This window comes from Gossypium raimondii, chromosome 1, assembly GCF_025698545.1.
Source record: "Gossypium raimondii isolate GPD5lz chromosome 1, ASM2569854v1, whole genome shotgun sequence".
NCBI classification, from domain to species: Eukaryota; Viridiplantae; Streptophyta; class Magnoliopsida; order Malvales; family Malvaceae; genus Gossypium; species Gossypium raimondii.
This window is the reverse complement of record NC_068565.1, coordinates 49,963,493-49,988,619: the sequence shown is the minus strand read 5'-3', so window position 1 is coordinate 49,988,619 and position 25,127 is coordinate 49,963,493. Positions and strand designations below refer to the sequence as shown.

The 25,127-nt window shown below is 31.2% G+C and overlaps 6 protein-coding genes across 6 annotated transcripts in view; 3 read left to right on the top strand and 3 right to left on the bottom strand.

The window, feature by feature from the left end:
• Window positions 1-25,127, top strand: part of LOC105786339 (F-box/kelch-repeat protein At1g57790) — an 83,304-nt gene that overhangs the window by 4,589 nt on the left and 53,588 nt on the right. The window lies entirely within an intron of this gene.
• Window positions 144-2,561, bottom strand: LOC105786347 (pentatricopeptide repeat-containing protein At4g33170). The gene has a single exon (XM_012612726.2). The coding sequence runs from the start codon at window positions 2,418-2,420 to the stop codon at window positions 333-335; it is 2,088 nt and encodes a 695-aa protein (XP_012468180.1). The 5' UTR covers window positions 2,421-2,561; the 3' UTR covers window positions 144-332.
• On the top strand, window positions 11,600-12,329 carry LOC105786345 (protein BIC1). Its single transcript, XM_012612724.2, has one exon. The coding sequence runs from the start codon at window positions 11,809-11,811 to the stop codon at window positions 12,211-12,213; it is 405 nt and encodes a 134-aa protein (XP_012468178.1). The 5' UTR covers window positions 11,600-11,808; the 3' UTR covers window positions 12,214-12,329.
• Window positions 12,711-17,947, bottom strand: LOC105786343 (protein CIA1). The gene is made up of 10 exons (XM_012612721.2): window positions 17,520-17,947; window positions 17,087-17,233; window positions 16,607-16,825; window positions 16,409-16,473; window positions 16,136-16,201; window positions 15,919-15,990; window positions 15,334-15,396; window positions 14,537-14,606; window positions 13,883-13,966; window positions 12,711-12,983 (listed from the first exon to the last, which is right to left on the bottom strand). Exons 1-10 carry the CDS (start codon window positions 17,712-17,714, stop codon window positions 12,912-12,914), a joined length of 1,053 nt encoding a protein of 350 aa, XP_012468175.1. The 5' UTR covers window positions 17,715-17,947; the 3' UTR covers window positions 12,711-12,911.
• LOC105786346 (cytochrome b-c1 complex subunit 9, mitochondrial) lies at window positions 20,088-22,068 on the top strand. Its single transcript, XM_012612725.2, has 3 exons — window positions 20,088-20,300; window positions 20,553-20,600; window positions 21,737-22,068. Exons 1-3 carry the CDS (start codon window positions 20,181-20,183, stop codon window positions 21,785-21,787), a joined length of 219 nt encoding a protein of 72 aa, XP_012468179.1. The 5' UTR covers window positions 20,088-20,180; the 3' UTR covers window positions 21,788-22,068.
• On the bottom strand, window positions 22,142-24,596 carry LOC105786344 (iron-sulfur assembly protein IscA-like 2, mitochondrial). The gene is made up of 4 exons (XM_012612723.2): window positions 24,372-24,596; window positions 23,089-23,219; window positions 22,869-22,977; window positions 22,142-22,419 (listed from the first exon to the last, which is right to left on the bottom strand). Exons 1-4 carry the CDS (start codon window positions 24,546-24,548, stop codon window positions 22,354-22,356), a joined length of 483 nt encoding a protein of 160 aa, XP_012468177.1. The 5' UTR covers window positions 24,549-24,596; the 3' UTR covers window positions 22,142-22,353.

The window sequence follows — 25,127 nt, the reverse complement described above, 5'->3', positions numbered from 1 at the left end:
CAGTAGAATGCTGTCAAAGAAAAACATGAAACCGAGCATCCGTAAGCTTATAATGTGGCAAAGAACAACAGGAACATGCAGACGAATACCGTTAAAGAATACATGAAACCAAACTTCGGTAAGCAGATTAATACAGAAAAATGTAACAGGAATATGCATGATGTTCCCATTTCTTAATGATAGACAGGCACACTGTTTGAAGTTTAAAGAATTTGCAATGGCATGTACCTTCAAGCTCTTCTGCAGATTTTCCAGCATCCAAAATTGTTCACCTCTAAGAAGTGATGAAATATATATATTTCCTTAATGTTAACTTTAAGAGGTCAAAAACCTTACCAAAAATCTCCACAAGAACACAATCCATTTGAGAAATGATGGAATCTACTGTTGTCCCTGACAATAATTTTTCTTCCAATCACCTTTGATATGTACTTAATTGCAGAGTGACAATCCGAGCAGACCCTTAAATTTTTCTTTACAATAATTGGCTTCCCACTTGGAATGCTTATTAGTGCAAATGCAATGGCAAGTCTCTCACTGTGATGTTGAAGTATCTTCTCTTTAACACTAACATCCACATCTAAGGGAATGGAATCTGTGCAAGGGACATATCCGGCCACCTTTATCTGACCCGAAAGAGCATTAAGCTTATCATAAATTGCTTTCATTTGAGGATGAGACCAGTCTTCAACACCAAAAATATGGGTTTTGTTTCCAACATCAACCCAGCTATAACCTGGTAGTTTCTTAACATTAAAATCTTGCATCATCTTCCTCAATGTTCTCACATCTTCCCATTGTTGCTCCTTAGCATAAATATTTGAAAGCAAAACAGGAGCTCCACTATTTTCAGGTTCAAGTTGCATCAATCTTTCAGCTGCAAGTTTACCTCTTTCTTTATCACCATGGATTTTGCAAGCTCCAAGGAAAGAACACCATCCAAAAGCATTTGGTTCAAATGGCATCTTGTTTATCAAATCTTCAGCTTCTTTAAGCTGTCCGGCACGACCAAGTAAGTCAATAACACAGGAATAATGCTCTTCTCTAGGCATAACTCCATAAGTCTTCTCCATAGCTTTAAAAAAGCTTAACCCTTCCTCCACTAAACCAGAATGACTACAGCCTCTTAGAAGACTGACAAATGTTATCGCATTTGGTTCCACTCCTTCGTTCTTCATCCTGTTAAATAGTTGAATAGCATCTTTTCCTAAACCATGCTGAGCAAACACACTTAACATTGAATTCCATGCAAATTCAGTGGCATTTTCAATCTCATCAAATACTCGAATAGAGTCATCAAGCAACCCGCATTTTCCGTACATATCAACAAGAACCGAAGAAACAAAAGGGTTACCATCAAAATTGAATTTAATCACTTCAGCATGAAGCTGTGTACCTTGCTCAAGTGTAGCTTGACTGGAACAAGCCTTGATCAAGCTCGAGAAAGTGAATTCATTAGGTTCAATTCCTTGCCTCCGGAGCCGAACATAAACACTTAAAGCATCCTCTATTCGATCCATTTCAACATATCCATCAATCAATGAAGAACAAGCCACAATATTTCTACAATCAGAGTCAATTCCAAACACATTTGAGGCGCTTTCCATATCTCCCACTTTTGAGTACATATCAGTAAGAGCATTTCCCACTGAAATCTCCAACTCAAATCCCTTCTTCAACATAACTGAATGGAGACATTTCCCAAAATTTAAAGCCTTTAATGCTGCACAAGCACCTAAAGTGCTACAAAGAACAAACTTATCAATACCAATTCCCTCTTTAACCATGTTCTTATAAGCTGACAATGCATCCTCGAAAGGACCATTCTTTGCATATCCATCAATCAAAGCAGTCCACAAGACCTCATCTTTACACTCCATTTCTTGGAAAACATTATAAGCATTAACCATAACTCCACACTTTGAATACATGTCAACCAAATTGCTAACAACAAAAATATCAGACCCAAACCCAAATTTCAATGCGAGGCAATGAATTTGCTCCCCAAACTCAACCAACCCAACGGAAGCACAAGCCTTAATAACACTCGAAAAAGCAAACTGGGTCGGATTTTCCCCAGCAATTCTCATTTCACAAAAAGTAGATATGGCTTCAAAATAATGTAAATTCTGAGAAAACCCGGTAACCATAGCAGTCCAAGAAACTAAGTTTCTTTGAGACATTTTATCAAACAGTTTAACTGAGTAATCTAATTGACCACATTTTGAGTACATGTTAAGAAGATGGTTGGTTAAAAAAGTGCATAATGGATACCCAGATGAGATCAGCTGAGAATGAAGTTGTTTTCCTTGAAGTAATTGTCTAGTTTGGGCTAAGTTTTGAATTATTTTTGCTAAGGATTTTGAGTCCTTTAGTCTCGGCATGAGCTTGGCAAAAGTGCATGGCTTTTGAAAGTTCATGGGGGAGAATTAAAATTTAAAACTTTTCACAGCATACTTCATTAGCTTTTCCAAAAAATTAGTATTCAACCCCAGCCAATAGTTAAGGCTGTTTATTGTTCTAAATGTGGTCTGGATTTGAGTCGTTATTCGCGTTTATTGTTCGGGCTTCTCACATGTTATTGTAATTTACCAAAAAAATTTATAATTACCAAAATATTTGGATCTTCTTCACAATTTTAATTTCTTAACTACAAAAACATAAATTAGTATTTTCAAAATGAAAATTTATTTGATATATCATCAACTCGTTTGTGGAATTGGGTGAATTAAATAATTACTCTTTCAAAATATCTTAAAACTTAATATTAAATTTAATATTTTCTCTATTTAATTGTATTTTGAAGTATTTATGATCCACAAGTTGAGGACCAATTTTAAAAAGAAAACTCTAGATTTGGACTTATTTAGCTCCAACAATTAAAAAATTTACATTATCATTTAAAAATAATAAAATATTTTATATTTATATATTTTATAATTAAATTTGAATCAATATATTAAAATTTATTTGATTTAAATTTAGTTTGACTTAATAATCTAAATACGTCCGAATGAATATAAACATGATCGTATTATATATTTTTATTTTTATTTAAAATTATTTAAATAAATGTGATTGTATTATATATTTTTATTTTTATTTAAAATTATTTAAATAAATATATCTTATATTTTTAATTTAAAAATAATAATATAACAACATGATATTTTATAAAATAATTTAAAATATATAAAATTACTAAATAATACATCCGGAATGAATTTGCATAAAATAATGTATAGGTTTATTTGAATTGGATATCTATTTGTTTGTGTTCATTCTAAACGTGAAATAATTTTTATAATTTTAAAAATATATATATTTCTTTAAAAATAGAATTTTATTTTTTTATTAATGCATATGTATCATAATGCAAAACTGTCACAAGTCATCATATTATTGGTTGTCAGTGCTACATCATCATATTTTAACAATATTACAAAAAAAAAAGTATTAAAGTGTGATGTAATTCAAATTTGAGTACCAATTCAATTAAAAAAGGTTTATGTGACGAACTAGGTGCAAGTCATCAAGATAAGGAGAGAAAGCATACGTTAATCTTATCAAAAAATGGATAAATCTCAAAACAATACATGAACTTTGATTAATGTGCAATTTTACTCATGAACTTTGAGTTTGTGTAATTGTATACATGAAATTTTGATTCGATCCAATTCTTATTAATATAACATCAGTTTAAGTTTTATTTATTACAATTTATTGAATATAAAAATAAATTGACATTTATTTCGTTAAATGTGAATGATTGAATCAAAACTAAAGTTTGATGTGTACATTTGAACCACAATCAAAGTTTCATGCATGCAAATTGCATCAAATCAAAATTCATGTGTCAAATTACACAACAAATCAAAATTCAAGTATAATTTTGAGATTTATCCCTAAAAAACTACCAAAAAAGCAAAAGTTTTGTTTTTTTTTATGGTGAACTACACTATTAGTCACTAAACTATGGGTATGTTTATGTTTTGGTCACTTAACTAAAAAAAATTACAATTTGATCACTGAGCTATTCAAAAGTCTTCATTTAAGTCACTAGGCTGTTAAAATCAATGTTATATGGCTTTCTCTATCTGTACTACCAGCACCTATCGAAAGCTCTCTTTTCTCTTCTCTTTCATAGTTTAATTTTTTTTTCATAAAATAACTTTGAACATCAGAAATTTTTGAACCAAAATTTAAACAATCTTTTTTCTCCGGTCTCCAATATTGACCATCAGATCAACTTGGCTCTAAGGTATGTTCTTTTACTCATCAATGGGTACTGATCCATAGTACCAATTGTTGAATTATCGCTTCAACCTCACTAGCGGAACTTAAAAAGAAACTTACCAACCCAGTGGATTAAATAAAAACTTTCGAATAGTTCAATGATCAAAATAAAATTTATCTATAATTTAGTGATTAATGATAGAGTTTATCTTTTTTTTTAATGATATTAATAAAGCCAACCACAACTGAAAATAAGGGTCTGTTTGATTGACGTAATTGATTTTCCGGAAAATCATTTCCAACTTTTCCAGCGTTTGATTGGCGGAAAACATTTTCCATTTGGAAAATGAACTCCAAAACAAGGGAAAATGGGTTACATTTTAGGGAAAATGTCTTACCCTTTCAATTTCGTAAGACATTTTCCGTGCTCTCCTCTCTATCGCCTCCTTCATTCCTTCCTTCATTTCCTGAAAAACTGCTTACATTTATCGATTTTCCAAGAACTTGTTTTTTAATTATTCAATATTTTTAACACAATTACAAATAATTTATTTGATATTAGTTTTTTCAATTTATAACGATTAATATTGTAGCTTAATAATTAAGTATTATTATAAATAAATCATTGCAATATATGTAAAAATAATTTAAAATATAAAATTTATTAATATATATTAATATATGTAAAACAACTTTTCCGAAAAATATTTTCAAAAATCTGCCAAGCAGTAAAAATATTTTACATGATTCAATCAAACACCGAAAAATATTTTCCAAGAATCATTTTACAGAAAAGTAAAACATTTTCCAGAAATCATTTTACGGAAAATATTTTACTGGCAATCAAACAGACCCTACATAGAAAAAGGGGGAGTTGACCCATCTTAATCACAGGGAAAGGGCCAACTTATAACGAAATGTGATTGTCACATAACATAGCCCACAACATTGGCAATGGTGGTTTTTGTTCCCTAAATTTTCCCGAAGAACAAGTTTCAACCTGATTCATTATTCTAGCCTAAGGTAACCCACATGAGGTTTTTTTTTTCAATACTTTCGATTATACTCCCTCGTTTTTACACGATAGTTAGAGTTATTCATAATTTTTTTCTAACTTAAGGTAATGCGTTTCAATGCACTCAAGTCTATATTTTTTTATATTGATAGCATTACTCATACCAATTGATTTTAATAAAAAATTATAATTTAAAATATTTAAATTTTAAAATTTATTAAAATATTATTGTTTTGAAAGTGATTATATAAGTCATTAAATCTGAATAATTTTATTTGATAAGACAAGACTAGGTCCAAAATTAAGGGACATACCCACATGGAGAACAAGCCCTACCACTTTTATGTGACAAAAGAAAATCACTTCTTGCCTTTTTTCTCTCTAATTTTAGGGTTCAAAAAATATGTAAAAAGAATTTTAATTTTTTTATATTTTAATTTAATTGGTTTTGATAAAACAATGGTTGTGGTTTTGAGTTTGAAAATTTGAAATTGAATAGTGGATTTTATCAAATTTTATTTTGGTTTAAGTTCGAATATATTTTGGTTGTTTGTTTGTTCTTATATTATACTTGATTTGATTTTGATTATAGTTATTCGGATATTTATCATTTGTGATTATACTTATAATTTTATTTTTATTTTTAAAAATTAATAATTTTAATTTTAATTTTAATATTATACATAAGTTTTACTAACTAGTGTTCTTACGATATCCTATAATAAATGTGCTGGAAAAAATATATTTTTGGAAAATTTGAGGCATATTCTTGATTGGTAAAGGTGGAGAGTTGAATTATAAAATTGATACTCAAAGTAAGCTACTTGTAAATTATGTTGAGAAAAATGAAAAACATTAGTCCCACGTTGATTGGAATCAATTGTAGAACTTGCATATATATGCAAACCAACTTAGTAGTTATTGAATGACTAAACTAATGCTATCTCTCGTGTGCAGGAGGGGTTGCGAATTCAAATCTACCAGGGTGGGGGTGCACTTGCATGACTAAACAAATATCTTGATTTGATTTTATTCCAATCAGATTGATTTTCAATTTGATTTGATTTTATTCAAATTAATTTAAAGGCTTATTTAATGAATATTTGTATCTTTATTCATAGAAATTTTCAAAATTCCTCCATACTAAATGCCTATAAAAGCCCAAAGAATACTGTAGAATTCTTAACAAAGACACAACAAACTTTTTCACTCTACAAAATTCTTTTTTTTTCTCTCCAAATTTTCAAACATTTTGGTGATAGAAGAAGTCAAGGTATGTTTGTTGATCGCAGCAGTGCAAAAGTACTACTACAGCAATCATTTTTGTTGTTGTATCCTAGGAGAAATCGACCAACGTTTCTCCAAGTACCATAAGAGCGGTCGAATCTGTCTTAATGAAGCTATGAAAACAGACCTCAACATCTAGTAAAATTCGATTCTCTTATTCCATTTCTGGATTTTTAAAATTCTTGTTTATTTAATTATTTTCAAATTTGAAGTTTTAAATAAATATAAATATTTATTTAATTTTTCTTGTTTTAGATCTGGTGTTTTACATAAATATAAATTTTTGTTTATATTATTTTTCAGATCTTGTATTTAATATAAATATTTATATTTATATTTGTTCGCTAACGTATTTTATCCAACAAAATGTTTGTTAATATATATTGTTTATCGTAAATCTTAATATTAAATGTAATAATTCACAATTTTATTGCTTATAAGAAAATTATAAAGCCGCCAAAGCTTAGTTCAACTTGCTTTGAAGAAAAAATTTATTAAAAAAGTCGATTGAGTCTTAGCTCGATTCGTATAGGTATTGTTGTCAATGTAGGAAGATATGGGTTTAAGTGCGTTGAAGCGCATTATCCTCCTATTTATGGGTTGATGAGGGATTATGGATAGTTTTAGATATTATGTCAAAAAAAGCAGATATAATCAAAACATATAATGAGATTGTTAAAAATTAAAAAGAAAAAGAAAAGAAAAGAGTGAAATACATATTAGTAACCAAACACAATATATTGAGTTTTTAAATATAAATATATTTATTATTAATACATTGGTGTTATGTTTTACCCAAAAAATGTTTATTTGATTCACTAATATATAAATTTATACATCGATAATATATCGATATAAACCCAATTATCTAACAAATGAAACATTTAATTATACAATTTTAACTACGACAAAGAAATAATTTTTATATAAAATTTATTAGTAAAATTGACAAAAGATTAATATTCTTTAACCACTCATTTTTAAATTGACAATAATTAAATTATTTTAATTTTTTTAAAAGGATTAATTTGTTTAACATTAAAATTAAGGGCAAAAATATCTTCTACCAAAGATGTTAAAATTTTTCATATATAATTTAAATAAAATATTATAAAAAATTAAAATTATGGATAAATCCAAAAAATAAATGTACGCTAAATTTTGAAGAAAGCTCCATATATAATTTCCCAAAAGTGTAGAAGGACTTGTTCTACAAAATTAATTAGTGTATTGTCAATTTTGTATTTTGTGTCATAAAATACTTATTTATATAATCGATTGAATCTTAACTCGATTGGTATGGGTATTTTTGTCAATGCAGGAGGATGTGGGTTCGAATGCGTTGAACTGCATTATCCTCCTATCTATGGGCTGGGGAGAGGGTCTGAGTAGTTCTTAGGTATTGTGTCACAAAAAGTAAATATGATCAGAATATATAATGAGATTACGTATATACTAAAAATATACATATAAATGAAACTTGGGATTTTTTTTATTTTTATTTTTGAAGGGAAATGAAAGTGAGGACACGAACAAAAGAAGAGGAGAAGGTAACACCAAGGAAAAAAGATCTTTAGAAAAAGTCTAAATCTCATTAAATGAAAAGAATAATAGTACTAATTTTTAAAATTTATTTATTTATAAATTTTATTTTATTTAATCAAATCAAAACCAACAACATGATTGGCCAATGCCATATCCCAAAAATCAAGGATTTTTTATAAGAGATTTGAAAATTCTAATATTTAATAAAAAGAAAATTAAATGCATCGATTTGAAATTCAACAATAAATTTATAAATAAACTTTTTTAAAAGAAATTTGACTATCAAAACTTATGAGATAAAAAAGGATTGTTATCTGGGTTGAAGGAATATAAAATATGTATTGAATTTATAGAAGTAAATTACTCTAAAATGTAATTTATTGGGATGGTGTTTATTTTCTTCAAAATTAATTTATCTAAAAATAACGATAGCAGTAAATAAATATTATTAATAACATAAAATAAAGAAAAAATATTTAGTACACTACCAATGGAGCTTTTAAACTCCACAAGTAAAGTCAAGGGTTACTAAATGTCCTATAAAATAAATAACGGTAGCAATAAATAAATATTATTAATAAAATAAAAAATATATATTTTGTACACTACTAGCGGAACTTTTAAACTTCACAAGCAAAGTCAATGGGTTACTAAATGTCCTATAAGGGTATTGTAAAATATTAAAAAAATAAACATTTTTTTTAAAAAAGGCACATGGTAATTTTTTAAGGTTGTTTGTGGAATAAAATTTTTTTACTACCAATGTACCAAATAGTAACCCTAAAATAAAATATGAGTTAGTATTTGGTACACTGACAGTGCATTTTTTTATTCCGCAAGCAGCCTCAAAAACTTGCCACGTGTCTCTCTTTTTTTAAAAGAGAAAATATTTGGTATACTAACAGTGGAGTTTTTAAACTTCACAAGCAGGATCCGAGTGTTAACAAATATCTTATAAGGGTATAGTAAAATTTAAAAAAAAAGTCAGATGACAATTTTTTTAGGGTTGCTTGTGAAATAAAAAAAAGTACACATCAGTGTACCAAATACTAATCATTTTTAAAATATTTATTTTTTAATATTTTACCATACCTCTATAGAAAACTTGTTAACCCCTAACTCTACTTATAAAGTCTAAGAACTTCATCGTCACTATTCCAAATATTTCCCCATGAAATAAATTTGTTTACCTCATTGAGAGGAGTGTAGGGTGAGGGCTGGTTTTGGGTCAATAAGAGCAATTTTATGAAGAAGTAGGTGATTATAACAGGGCCTTTTTGCATTCTTGCGATGTTGATTGCATGAGAGTACACGCGTAGGCCTTTTGTTGATCTTGCCTTATGACTTATGGGAGGTACTATTTGTTGATTTGACAGTAACTTTTTACTTGCATACTACACGGCAGTTGTCTTACCTTATAGAGCTTGGGCTTTGTGTTTTGCCGATTTACTTAGCTTTAAGGCATATTTTCCTGGGTCTGGGTTATATTTTCTAAGGCTAGTATAGCAGTACATCTCCTTTGGGTTCGAAACTTGTTATAAAGTAACCTAGTGCCTAGTTGATGTCGCAATTAATTTTTAGCTTGAAGGGAAATTTTTGGTAATTTTGTGAAATTAAGAGTATGAATAGGGAGCATATAGAATGATGGTAATATGCGTAAGGTGTTAAGGAATTAAGGGTTATAACAATAAGTAAGAGTGGGAGGTGGCTAACTCCGATGGAAGTAGATGTAGCGCTGAGGGGTTAGTGAGCTAAGCTGATGTGTGTGGACAAGTTGGGAATGTTCAAGCTAGATCCTATAGCACGTTAAGGGTTTCAGCATCATAGGAGCAATATGGCTAGTTCCGACGACATTAACAATGCTCAAAGGGTTGTTCTCTTTGTTGATAGGGTTGGTTTAGATATCGGTATGGTTGCTCTCAATGGTAAGACCTAAGGCTTTTCGCTTAGTTCCTACAGCGAATGCCAAATGTTTATGTCATTGAGAGGAGAATAGGTTAAGAGCTAGTTTTCGACTGGTAAAAGAGTTTTATGCTTACAAGACAAAAGAAAATCTATGAGGTGTTGGAGTTTATGCTTCGAGACACTCTTTGATGCTTATGCTAGTGAAGGAATAAGTGATGATAACTTAGGAGAATAGTTTATCAAAGTGACGTGGTTCTTGTGGACGTACCTCAAGGTTATTACCATACCTAGCCCTCTTATTGCATGAGAGTGCATGTAGGGTGGAAGCCATTTCTTGTATTCGGTTAGAAAATTGTGTTTTTAAACTCTTTAATAATTATTGTCTTTAACCTATAGTAAGTACCGTTTTTCGATTTCATAATGACTTATTACTTGCATACTATGCACTAACTAACTAACTTCTTATGGAGCTTAGGCTTTTGATTTTGCTAATTTACTTAGGTTTGATGTATATATTTTTCTTGGCTTGGGTTATATTTTTTAAGGAGGAAATTAAAAAATTGAGAAATAATTACTCTTTATTTCTTTTACCAACAATTAAATTTTAAGCCTTTGAATAATGCAAGTTGAAAGTTTGGTTTATGTAAAATACTATGATTTATTAATTATAGTTAGTTATTGAGTGATATATTGATCTAATGCTTAATTATGAATTTTTTTATAATTATAATGAAGATAGAAATTTTTAAGAGGAAGTTGAATTATAAAATTTTAGAGACTCAAAATTTAATTTTATTATTATATTAATTTATAATTTTATAGTTTTTTTATAGGAAAGCTTTTTGGATAGAGGCTAAGAGTTCTCATACAATAAGATAGAATCTAAAATCAGGGTCAACTAAAGATTTAAATCAAGTCTATTGGTTTCTTTAAAAAGGGTAAATTATAATAGAGGTCATCCAATTATTAAAAGTTACAAAATAGTCACTCAATTATTAGTATTTTTTTTGTTATCCAACTATAAAAAATTATAAAACAGTCACTTAACTATTTAATTTTGTCTTTTTTAGTCACCAGCTGGCTAACGTACAAATAGAAACACCCAAAAACTCAAGATAGTTGGGTGATAAAAAAAGATAAAATTAAATAGTTGAGTGGTCATTTTGACTGACTACTGATGTAATTTACCCTTAAAAATTTATCATTACTCCACCTATGCTTCCACCTAAAAGGTTACTATTTCAATCCAAGAAGAAGCATCACATCAACCTCACAATCTTTACAAAAGATCCACTTAAATGAAATTATAGTTTCTGATCATATTTTTTTTCTGACACAATGCTTAGAACTATTCATAGTCCCTCCCAACCCATAAATAAGAGGATAATGTGCTTCAGCGCACTCAAACTTGAACCCTTCTGTATTAATAACAATATCCATATCAACCGAGCTAAGACACAGACAAATTCATTGGTTTTCTTTGAATAAAGAAAAGAAACTCTCTATTTTTTGTTTTGGGTTTATTTTTTCTTTTGGATATTAATATTATCAAAACTTTCAATTAAAAACCACAAAAAGCCACGCACATATAAAAACACGTACTTTTCTCACTTACCATACAAACCAAACCAACCCCAAATGTTTTCTAAACCATATATTCTTTTTGAATCTTTCATCATCACCTTCTTCTGTAATTCCTTCTCCCACACTTAATAAACCCTTCTGAAATCTCTCCATCTTCTATATAATCTTCAATCTTGAAAGGGCTCAACCATTGAAGCAAAAAAAAGAAGTTTTTCATTGTCTTTTTTTTTATCAACATGAATATAGAACCAACAAAAATGACCGCCACCCATTATCAAAATCCATCCCAGTTTTTAGATCAAGCTAATGAAACTCAGCAGCCTGACGAGGAAAGCTCGTTAAAGGGTCGGTGTTCGGCCAGAGTTGATGAAGTTGCTAAAGAAGGAACGGTGAGGGGGGTTGAAAAGTTAATGGAAGAAGATAATGGACGAGAGAGATTGAAGAAGCATAGGATTGAAATGGGAAAAAGTAAGGTTTGGATACCGGATATATGGGGTCAAGAAGAACTTTTGAAGGATTGGATTGATTGCTCTGGGTTTGATGATTGTTTGGTGCCTAGTGGGATTATGTTAGCTCGTGAAGCTTTGGTTGAAGAAGTAAGAACAGGTTCTGGTGGGGTTAGAATAGAAAACAGGTGTTGAATAGTTATCATCAATATATCTTTTCATTTCTTTATCTAATGGTTTTAATTATATGGTTTTTCGCCATGTACTAATTATATTTCATACACTTCAATATTTTAATTTCGCATTATATATTTTCATTTAAATCACTAAATTATTTTTCGACTAATTCAACTTTACTATATATCAATGCCCTTTATGAGTAAAGATTATATATTTTAAATTCGACAATTAATATTAAAGATCAAAGAAAAAAATTATTTAAATTTTGATTCGTATATTCTTTACAAAGTTCTATCATTAAAAAAATTAAACCGTACAAAGAAAAAGGAAATAAAACTTTTGCAGTACAAATAGAATTCCAATAACTTAAATAAAAATTTCAAATAATTTAATGTTAATTTTATAATTTTTCAAAGTTGAGCCTTGATGAGTGCTTTCTTTCATTTCATTTCTTTTGTTTATAAAATGAATATATATATATACAGTTTAGAGAATTACAGGAACCAACAGAGTAAGGATCCAAGCTCATCAAGAATTTCATTTTTGCTCTTAAAATTTATACACAGAAGCTTCTGCTTGACAATTATTTCAACTAAGTTTTCTATATAATATTTTAATTCATGATTTCTCAAAGCCACAACCCAACTTAAAACAAATTTCTGAAACCATAGAAAAAGTAAAATCCCCAAGGTTAGCTAAAGTCAAAGTTTTGATCAAGGCAAAGTTCCCAACTCCCATATCTTTATGGTTCCATCATCACTTGCTGAAGCAAGTAGACGTTTCTCCTGTTATTTTCGACAACACAGGAAGCCGAATATGTTAGCTAAAGTCAAAGGAATAATCTCGAGAAAATAAATAGAGAGATGCAGTAATTCAGGAGAAAATGTGAAAATTATAGGAAAATTCTAGCTCAACAAAGTAGTTTAAGGTTGCTAAGGCTAAGTGTCATGCATGGTCCAATTGATTGGAACTAGATTTAGAAGGACTAAATGTAGAATATAAGGACAATTTAATCCCTCTACTATTAAATGGACCAATTTAGTCCTTGTACTATTAAAAAGAATCAAATAAGGCAAAATGGAACATAGTTAACAATTACTGTTAAAAAAATGACATGAAAATTATTATTTTCCTTTTACAGTTCAACACCGAACAAAATATTTTATTTGCAGAAGCTTAAGAAGCTTTCAAAAGATAACTCTGTTAAACAACAAATGACATTTTTTTACCGTAAATATTTAACTCTGTTGAAATTTGACCTCATTTGATTTTATTTTATTTTATAGTACAAGGACTAAATTGATCCAATTCTTATAATAGAGAGACCTTCCAAGCGCATTTACCGAACGAAAATAGTTTTCACTTTTCTCTTCTATCATCTTTTCCTTCCTACCAAACATAGTATAAAGCTAATGATATGGACATGAAACCACAATTTCTACATTTATTATGAATCCTTTTTAAGGGGTATTGTCACCGGTTAAAGCAAAGACTAGCAAATCAATCTTATCGGCTCCGAGTAAAGACAGAAAGAAACCAATAACTTAGCCAACCACTAGACTCTACTATGCCTAAAGAAACTATTTGTATTTGTCATATTATATTCATTTCTGCTTTTATGTACTGCATGTGAATGCAAGCACATATAGTAATCCTCATTAAATTCCAAGAAAGGGAATCTTACCCCAGGGCACCATTGTACTGAATTTACATCCATGTCATGAGCCTTCTCCTTCTTCAATAGCAATTGATATGAAGATCCATTCATCTATTGTAAAACCACAAAAATTGATTAATATTTGCCACTTTCAAAACCTAAACAGCATAAGAATTTGCTTAAGATAATATATATTTAACACAACAAGAAATCCACAAAAAAACACCAGGACTTAACAATATAAGCTCATATAGATGTACAATCTATGAGGATGAACAACCTCAGAGGGTAACAATATAACGAAATTTGGACTCTGATACTGCGTTAAGCATCCAATGGCAATAGGTGGAGAGATTAAACTTGAACATAAGACCACAAGCAATTAACATAACAAAACTTGGATTTCAACACCAAGTTAAGCATTCAACCTAAAACCAATTGGTTATAGGCGGAGCACCCAACTTGAATACAAGATCATTGGAATCTTTAAGACTTTTAATGTACTTACTGATGACATCGGCAGGGAATGATGTGGATAATCTTATATGCAAGAAATGAAATAATAATTGGCCAACTTTTAAAGTGACATGGCTGCAGGGTCTAAAAGGAGAAATGGTGGTTGACTAATGGGTTAGTCGGTTAAGGAGGGTTATGCATTTCACCCCAGAAAGAATTACATACCGAACCATCTTTGCTCTCTACAAACAACCTTACAGCATCATCAGCAGCTCCACTGGCAATAATTGCCTCTCTGTAACATGATAAGCCAGACAATCAGTTTTAGATAAAAACTTGAAAGAAAGAAAAAAGAGATTCATATTGTAAAAAATATCAAAAGTAGAGGGCTGGAGCTACTTGTTTTCTGACATTAACTAACACTTATAAAGTAGAACCAGATAGGCAACAAAATCAACCTCATTTTAACAAAATCAGACTGAACAATTACAATAGTAACATACATTTTTTTAATGGAACACACTTCACTACTTCAGTCAGATAGTAGTTATATCACTTAAATAAATTTCAAACTGAGTGCTATTAGATTCCATCTGACATAGGTTCTCTCACAAAGTTGCTACTAAATTCTTGAATACAGAAAGCTAAAAGTATAAGCATGCTGATGAGTTAATAATCAGCACAAGAGCCATTTCCTTGAGATCATGACTATAGCTAATGTCCAGGTCACTTGGACATTTAAGCTTTAGAACATTTTCAGCCATCAGAAAATGATACTGATGATGCAAATCAAGTTAATCTGCCCTTCAGATCTTTCTTTGTATATACAGGTATCATCCAATTTCTTCTTTTTTAAGAGAAAAAGAACAAATAGGTAAGCACTAGCGTATCCCAACAAAAATAACACAGAAGCAGTTTAGTTGTAATTAGAACTTTCAACCATTTAGACAGAGAAAATAAAAGGATACATGCTAGAAAACCCAAGGAGAAAATAGCTATTACAATAAAACAAAAGTTAATACCTTGACCAGTGAACTGAAAAGATGGTTCGATCATGATAACCTGAGAGTGTGCACAGATGATTCCTGGACAACCATTGAAGTGGATCGCATTATTTTATGCATCGCAGGGTCTTAAACAAGAATAAAAGAACCAAAATACCATATACAAATGCTGAATAAGTTACTTTTGATCAACTAAATATTTTATGCATTGTTCAGTTCACAAAGATCATGCATGTTAGCGACAATAATTTGGCTGCTATTTCTTTGCTAGGGGAGCAGTAATACCAAGCCAAGACTTGATGTTCTTAAGTTTCAAACAGCAAAAATGAGTCTCTTGACATTAAAATGTGCATTAATAGCTATCCATGGAAGATCACAGGCCATGAAATTATCTTCAATTGATTTTCCATTGTGCAAGCAACTATTGCAAATAGCCAGTCTACACATCATAAACAAATGGAGAAACGAGATTCAAGGACATTAACCAAACATCTATGTCCTGATTTATACAAACGAGCCTAGAGATAGATTTGGTATGACGACCAAGAGCTAGCAATTGGAAAAATTCAACATAGAAAAAAGAAGGCGCAGCATATTTCTCACCAGGGTGCATAACCATCACCAGACTGCATCCTTATGATGTCTGCTTCCCATATCTTCATGGTAAGATCATCACTGCAAAATCAGCAATAATTTTCAGCGCTTCTTCTGCAACTTTGTGAGCGTGCATGTGTGTTTGAATGTAAATTTTCTGTGATGCCATCAGCGAATACTAAAATTCCAGTTACTGCAGGCTATAAAGAAAAATTTGTTATCATACCTACAAGTCACCAATTTGTCTCCCTTAGCATTAAAAGCAAGCGACCAGACGGTGGAAGAATGACCACTGACCACAAGATATTGAAATAAGGAGTTCTTAATAGTCTGATAAATTCATAAACAATTCAAAAGAAATCTTCAAGGTCTATAAAATTTAAAAGCCATCATCACAATGCTTCATAGGATGATATAAAGAACAAGTACAAGTCAGGCAATATAATAAACAAGAAAATGAGCTGAAATAGCAAACATAGAAGAGTTTTAGGCATAGTACTTGCTAGATTCACCTAAAGTTTGTACACAGCTCCAATCACCATCAGCATCATCTGACCACCATACCTACAAGGAAAAGCAAAAGTATTACAACTTCATTACATTTCTCAATCTTGTTGGTGTACAATGGAATTAGCAAAAGAACAAGGATTTCTATTCTCTTGCTAAGACACAGAGCTCAGTTTAGCCGAAACAGTACCTTCACAGTGTTATCGTAACTACAGGAAAACAAAATATCCATAGTCGGATGCCACTCAACCATTTTAACATCTTGAGTATGACCTTGCAAAACTTGAATACACTCAAATTCATTCCCTGGCATCACTTCCCAAATCCAAACAGTTTTATCTCGCCCACATGTTGCAAGAAGAGAACCTGATGCATTCCAAGACACACTTTTCACTTCATTTTCATGACCCTATAAAACGCAGAAAACAAATAAATAAATTATTCCAATGTTTTACCATATGAACCAGATATTAAAGAAAAATAAACTAAATGCTAATAAATGGCATATTCGATATCTCTCTGAATGCACTACATTGTTTACGCTCAATCCACTTCTACATGGTAAACCATTTCCATTAACTCATAAGTTCAATGAAACTATAATTTTGCTTAAAACAGACTGAAAAACCTTAAGAAATGAAAAGAAAGCAATAAAAGAATAAAAATATACCTCCAAAGTAGAAACACATTCAAAGTCACCCCCAACATTTTCCCATATGGCAGTGGTTGCATCAAAGCTAGCAGTGGCCAACAATCTCCCAGATGGTGACCAAGCACAGGATCGGACGGTTCTAGTGTGTGTTTCTTCCAAAACAGCCTGCAAAAGAGTGCGCTCTAACATCACTTGAGCTAATATTTCGACACTTCTTTTTTTTTTTTTTTTGAATTAAAAAGATAGAGATTTTCCTCATTGAAAAAAAAAGACTTACAGTAAACTTCAAATGACTTCATCAATTTTTTTTTTCTATTTATGTTAACTTCAAATATAAAAGGCAACAAAGATTCAAAATTTATATGTTGCAGTGACCTAACTTAAATCATTTTTTTACTTTTTCTTTGCATTCTTTTTAAGCAAAAACAAAAACGAGAAAAATAGAGTAAACCTTGCAGTCCCAGGAGCGAGTAGAGGGGCTCTCTTCCCAGATTCGAACGGTCTTATCGCCGCTACAAGAAGCGAAAACCTTGGGAACGTCGGCAGCGGCGGTGGCGGGATTCCAGGCGAGGCTCCAAACCCTATCGGTATGACCTTGAAGCTTTTGAATCTCTTTGAGCTCTAAGTTTCCATCTAACAACTCCATTTCAATCAAATATCTGAGAAAAACAAATTAATAGTAATAATTCAAAGAAAAAAAAAGTATGCTTTTAGTTTAAATCGATTCGATTTGAGCCTTTTTTGTTTGAGTGAGGGATTTGAAGTTGAGAGAGTAAAAGTGTGGAATCGGCGAAGCGGAAGTTCGAAGTTTTCTTCTTCTCTCTTTTTTTCTTTTAGGTTTTTCGGTGAAAAAAGAAAAAGGCAGGTGTTTGACACGCGCGCAGCCTTCAGACCCGTGATTACCGGAGGGCCGTGGCGTGCTCGTGGCAACTATTTTAAGGTCAAATTATGATTTTCATCCTACTATTTTGCTTAATTTAAGAATATAGCTTTTATGTTTTAATTTAATATAATTTAGTCTCTTATAAGATAAATCTCAAAATTATACATTACCTTTAGTTTAATATATAATTTTATACATGAATTTTAATTTGGAATAATTTTAAACATGAAATCTTAATTTGCTCCAATTCTCGTAAATTATTTAACGTAAATTTTGACATTGCTTCATTTTATGTTTATATAATTATATTTATCCACTATAAAATTAAATCAATGTATTTATTTCTTTAAATGCGTATGATTGAATCAAAATTAAAGTTTTATGTATACATTTAAACCACAAATTTTCATCTATATAATTGCACTAAATCAATATTCATGTATCAAATTGCATATTGCATCAAAATTCACGTATAATTTTGATATTTGTCCTTTTATAAAACAATTTTTATTCTAATCCATTTACTTTTTTTCTTAAATAAAGTTCAAAACTAATTAAAAACATTTTTTATTAATAGTGAACCAGTAGATATCATATATGATTATAATCATAATTATGGTTAGTGTTGCAATCACTTTTCATGAATTATTGTAATTAGGATTTATAAATTTATTTCTATATAATATATTTACTTGTTACAATATAAATTGTAATAAATTATCATAATTTTATGGAAATTGAGACTAAAAATATTAAATGAGCTAAACTTGTTTAAAAAAAACATATTTTATAACAATAACAATTGAGTAAAATGTGATTCTAGGTAATCTTGTGCTTCTTCAACCAGACACCTGAATCTTACATTCTAGCCAAATGAACAAAATAAAGTAATCTCACATTCCACCCGTAATGTTACATTCCTATAATATTATTGCGGATCATAATTTAAGATTCAGATAACCAAACGCCCCCCTAAACACTAAGTTTTTGTGCTGGTCTTGTTACCATTTATTTCATTAAATTGTTGAGATTGTTACTGTTTTTTTTTTTTTTATAGATTAAAACATGTTGTTGTTAGTCTTTCTATATTGATAAAATTTGAGATTTAGTCTTTACACTTAAAAAAATTTGAAACTAAGTCCTCCAACTCTTTTGATTTAAAAATTCCAATTCAATCATTAAAATCGTAAGTGTCTTTTGGCAAATTTGTCAAATTGGCATGCTGATTAAGTTGCTTAATGTGACATGTTATATGATTGACGGAAAATAAACACGTTAAGTTAACAAATTTTAATGGAAATTACCACGTCTATAATTATTAGATTAGGATTTTAAATTTGAAAAAGTAAGATAATTGATTTTTTTTACTTTTAAAGTATAAAGACTAAATATCAAATTCTATAAAAGTAATCACATCGAGGACGATATTATGAATCATTTACGAGACTTTAGTAACTAAGAGTGTTTAGAAACATGTTGAGGTATAGGAATGCAATATATAACTTATTTACTTCACTGAAGTAAGTGTGAGATTGTTAGGATTTGTGTATTTTATGCAATGACTTCGCATAATCTACTTATAAAATATTTCTATGTGGTTATTTAATATTCATATACGATACTTTTTTCATGTAAAGCGGAATAAGTAAGAAAATAGTATAGCTAATATTTAACTAATATTAAGTTGAATTATGTGATCCAATTATAATCCAGTTATTGTCAACTTGTCATTCCCTTTTATTGAGCTTATTTTGCAAACAAGGGCATTTATTAGTTTGTAGGGCATATTTCTTTAAAAACATACAAAAATAGGAAATAAACTAGCGTGATTATCTGAACCGAATCAGATCAATTGGAGTACTAATCCAGAGAAAGCCTTTAGATCAATTGAACTAGGAATAAATATGCATCGATTCAATCGAGTTAAAAAACAATTGAACCAATTTTTAATATATATTTTTAATAATTTATTTAATCAAATCGTTCGAAAAAAACTTGTGAATTAGCAACAGTCTTAAATGGTAAAAGGGCATTGGCAAAGAGAAGGCCCAAAAACTGACCTATTGGGCCCATAAACAAAATCAACACATTTCGGTTCGACCGGAAAACCCTTTCTGTAAATTTCTTTGTTACAAAACACAAAATTCCCCCAATTTTTTTTTTTATCTTCTCTGCATACCCTAATAGCAGATCCCAGCAAGAGCCACTCTCTCTACCTTAAGAATCGCCATGGACTACGCTTCTCGAAGAAGTCAAGGAGGCCTATTCGAAGGTCTCTACAGAGTCATCATGCGCCGTAACTCTGTCTACGTCACATTTGTCATCGCCGGCGCTTTCCTCGGAGAACGGGTATGTTCTAACTCTTTGTTTTCCCGATTGAATCTCTCTTATTTCCACCCTTCATCCACTTTGTCGAATTGAATTTTATTGTTGATTTTAGGGGAAAATAATTTTTTTAACGTACTGATTGGAATATACTTGGTCAGGGATTGTTAATTTTTATTGATTATTTGTTTTTTGATTGTAAGTGACGGTTTTTTTCTATTAATTTTACTATTAATTTTTTAATGTGTTTTATTGTAATTGATTTGACTTCTGTAGGCTGTGGATTATGGAGTTCATAAGCTCTGGGAATACAACAATGTTGGGGTAAATTTCTAATTCTAAGAATCAGTTTTTATTTTGTATTTTACTTCACAGTTGCTTATTTATTTGCGGATTGTTTGGACTCTGATTTGCATATTCGGTAGTTATTATTTCACTGTCACTTTGCACAAGCACACTGGGATTTGTATCTGAATGTATTGAAGAGACGATAGCCCCTTTTCTCTGTTTGTCAAGATGTTTAAACCTTTGTAGTAATTAAGACTGCCGGCGGCAATACTTTTTTATTTGCTCATTCCAATCTAATTATTATCTATGTTTGCTTCGCCTCTTCATTTTTATTGAAGCACCTGTATCCAACACCTATTCTCATACGAGTGCAGAGATATGATCCTCCAAGGATCTCCAAATTTATCAAAAAACTTTGTAAAAATTGAACTTACCTATGTTGAACACATACCCATATCCGATACCCTTTCTTAAGTGCTAGTAACATAGGCTATAATACTCCTACCGGTCTTTTTTTTAATGGTATTTTACAACTAAGTACATTCCATGGTGGACTTTGTGAAGTATCTGTAATCTTTAGGTATTGTCAGTTTTTGTTAAAATTATGACATCATTACACTTCCATAGTCTTGCTAGCGATTGAGAAAGGATTGGGAATATGTTTGATCTCGTTTATTTTGTGATCGGCTTTATTGAAAAAGGATCTAGGAAGAATTGAACTTGGAAAATTTTGGCTTTACAATGCAATAATATCTCATTTACATAGAAGGCTACAACACCTGTTCTATAATTGCAGCTCTTTATATTGGTGTTATCGAATTTCAGGTGATGTAACTTGTTATACGCTACATTTTCAATCTCTTGGGTGCATTGACATTATTTCTTCTCTCAGTTGTGTGCATAGTTAAGTTTAGTGCAAAGCAAAGCATTTTTGCTTCTTTGTGTCCTCTCCTCCCCCCTTAAATAATGTGATATAATCAAGCCTTCTCTAAAGCTATGATTTTCTCTTCTTGCAAGTGTTGAGAGGCTATCAATTTCATAATGATTAACCAGTGTCCATTAGCTAATCTAATTCAGTTCACCCTCAAAAATCGTTCATATTTGCTGCAGTAATCGAGCTTACGAGGTTTGTCTACTAATTTGTATATTTGATTTTGTTTGCAATACAACAGAAACGATACGAAGACATTTCTGTGCTAGGACAGAGGCAATCAGAGGAATGAACTCATCCTTTTCTTTCTCTTTGTGGATGTTTTGAAGTTTTTATTTGAGGAATGGGTATGAGCATATATCTATGATGTAGCAATGCTCATTGTTGCAATAAAATGTCACTTTTTTTTTTGGGGGGGGGGGGGGGAGGGGAACGTACATCTTTATTAACAATGAGTCGATTGATTGTCTTTGAAAATATTGAATGATTCAGAATCGTGGATTATATGCAATGTATACTGATCTACTCATTGCATCACCAAAATATACCAGATTTGGATATCTTGAACTAGAATACTGTTTTGGATAGTAATATTTTGATAGGTAGATGGTAGAGTTTTTTAATATTACAAATGGGATTAAAAAACTGTCAGTGCAAATGAGTGATATATAGATTCGAGTATTTAAAAGTACTAAAATTTGCAGATATTCAATACTCCTAACAGATTAAGCAGTAGCAGCAGTGCCTCAGTACATTATGATGTTACAATCTTTGAATCAAAATAATTTGTTACGACCATATAGAAAAATGGTAGAAATATGATTTACCAACTGGTTTGGCAAAGCTGAAAATCACAGGCTACTGTTTGACCATGAATGAACTTTTACAACTGCACCCTCCAACTGCACTTGGGTTTGTTGTTACCTGCACAATAAATTCCAAAATTCACCCACTGCCCACACAAATAAGTATTGGATGCATGTACGTATATCCGATTACATTGAATTTTCTTTTCAAGTTTTGGATGCATGTATATATCCATTGACAAATATGTGTTGGACACAGATACTAGATAAGTATTTTAATGAAATGAAGAGATCGGTTTAACATAGCTTGGAAGCATGCATGTATATATTCACCCATGTCTAACATATAATGGGAAACCTTAAAAAATTTGAGTTTACTAGTGCCCGGGACGCATATCCGCATCCCACACTCACCCTATCATCTTACTAGCACAGTACTAGTAATCCACTGTAATGAGCTAAAACATCAGGAGTGCATAACAACATAAAGCTGCAATATATTTTGATGGTTAACATTCTATGACTTAAATCAGAGATATGTTTATATATCAAACAAAGATGGCTTACGAGGAATGCCGAACGAATTAACTCCTCAATGTAATCGACTGTTGCTCCTTTTACAAAATCATAGGATATGTTATCAACTATCAATTTTACTCCACCCCTTTCAAAGACCCTGCAAATGGAATCAAATGCAAGAAACAAAGGTTATGGTAGTCTGAGAGAAAGCATTATGCATAGTTTTCGCCAAAAGAAAATTGAAGAATGGCAATAGAGGAGATGAAACCTGTCATCTTGGTTGGTTTTGTCATCCAGATCGAAAACGTATTGGAACCCAGAACATCCGCCTGTTTCCACGCTCAACCGGAGCATCTTTTCCTCGGATAATTCTTTACTTGCTTGCAGTTCTTCGATTCTCTGCAAAGCATATCCCTAATGTTAATGAGGAAATTATCAAACAACAACCAAATGTAGATTCCTTCAATTATTTTGGGCAACATATTTGTTGAGGGGTCTACTCCTTTTGGAGAAGTCTTCTAAGTTTCATCCATCAAACAGTCGACTGGTCCTCCAACAATTGAAGGTATTGTCCCTTGAGAAAGGTTTTGCCTCTATGGCTTTGCCGCTTTGCCGAGAGCTAATGTGCCCTCAGCAGTTGCCCTAAGGGTCTAGTTCACAGAGCCATGAGTGCCTCAACTGGCTCAAGCGGTACCCTTTCCCTAAAAGGTGACCTATATAGGCCAAGGGTTCAAACCATATTAAGGGCGAGACACTACCGTCCCTTTGCTGGGTGGCCGTGCACCCACATATGGTTGAGGTGCTCTTAGCTTTATGAACCAAGCACTCAGGGCATCCACTTACGGCAGGCAGGCAGGCTCTCAGTAGAGCACAGGAGACAAAACTCTCCTAAGGGACAATAACTTCGATTATTGAGAACTGGACCAAGTGCCTGGCGGACTATAGTTGGAAGACTTCTATTAAAGGAGTTGACCCCTCAATAATATTGATCGCCAACCATCAATAACACTAATTCAGAGAGATGAAGAAAGGTTCCTCATTCAAATTTCATTGCAATGCATAAAAAGGAATAAGATTTGTACTTTATATTGCTCCCTAAATTCTGCAACTTTGTCACAGAATATCAGACAATTCATTCAGCAATCTTTACAAAAAGACAAAAAAAAAAAAAAGAGACAATTTTTTCATAATTTTTTGTTTCAATTTACAAAAGAAAAAACAGATAGAGTTACATAACTTTAGATTAAATAATGAAATTAAATGAATGTATTTGATGGTATTCCAAAATATAGCTATATTACACAAAATGAAATCAAGATAATTAAAAAAAAACACACAACTTTTCCTGCACTTTCTCAGCACCCAAACAGAACGGCAGAACCACCTTTCCCCAACCCGCAATCAAATTACAGAACACTTGCAAGCAAAAAAAGAAAAAGACAAACAAACCAAGAATGCTGTATTACCATAGATTCCATAAACAATACTCAGAGAGCAATATAAATCACACATAGAAAAAAAAAAGGGTTTTTTTAAATTGAATTCGTTTACCTTAACGCAATTATCAGTCATGTGAATAGCATCGAGAGAAGGAGAAGATTCAGAAGAAACCTCATGAAGAGCTGAAGAAGAAGAAGAAGAATATAAAGAAGACTTTAGAATTTTATGGTTTTGTTTGATTCGAGCTATTAAAATTGGACAAAATCGTCGAATCAATGATCTCGACATGGGAAATTTGATTTTCTTGTTGTTTATTTACTGATCAAATGTCATGGTTTAATGGCTTAAAAGCTAAGCTTGAGGGAAGATGAGTAAATAGGTTTAATTCTGCTTTCGACTAGAGTAGTTCATGGGCCGGGTGGCCCAACCCAGCCCGACAGCCCGCCCAAAATATAGGATGGTTCGGGTAAAAATATAGGCCTGAAATATGGGTTTGGGCAAGAAAAGAGGCCCATTTAAAAAACAGGCCGGGCCTCGGGCACCACTTTTATAATTAAAATATATTTTTAATTTTTTAATTTTAAATATTTTTAAAATATTTTTTATTTTTCATTTTTAAAATAAATTTTTGGTGTTTATTAAAAAATGGGCCGGGCTGGGCTCAGGCTTAGGAATTTTTTCTCCGGCCGGATCTAAATAAAATTTTAACCCATATTTCGGGCCGGATCGGGCCCAGGCCTAGTACGTGGGCCAAACTTTTTTATGGGCCCGGCTTGGCCCATGAGCACCTCTGCTTTTGACCCTTGTACTCTTTTATACCTTTAAAATTAATCTTTTTATTTTTTTAAGAGTTTTTTACTAAAATAA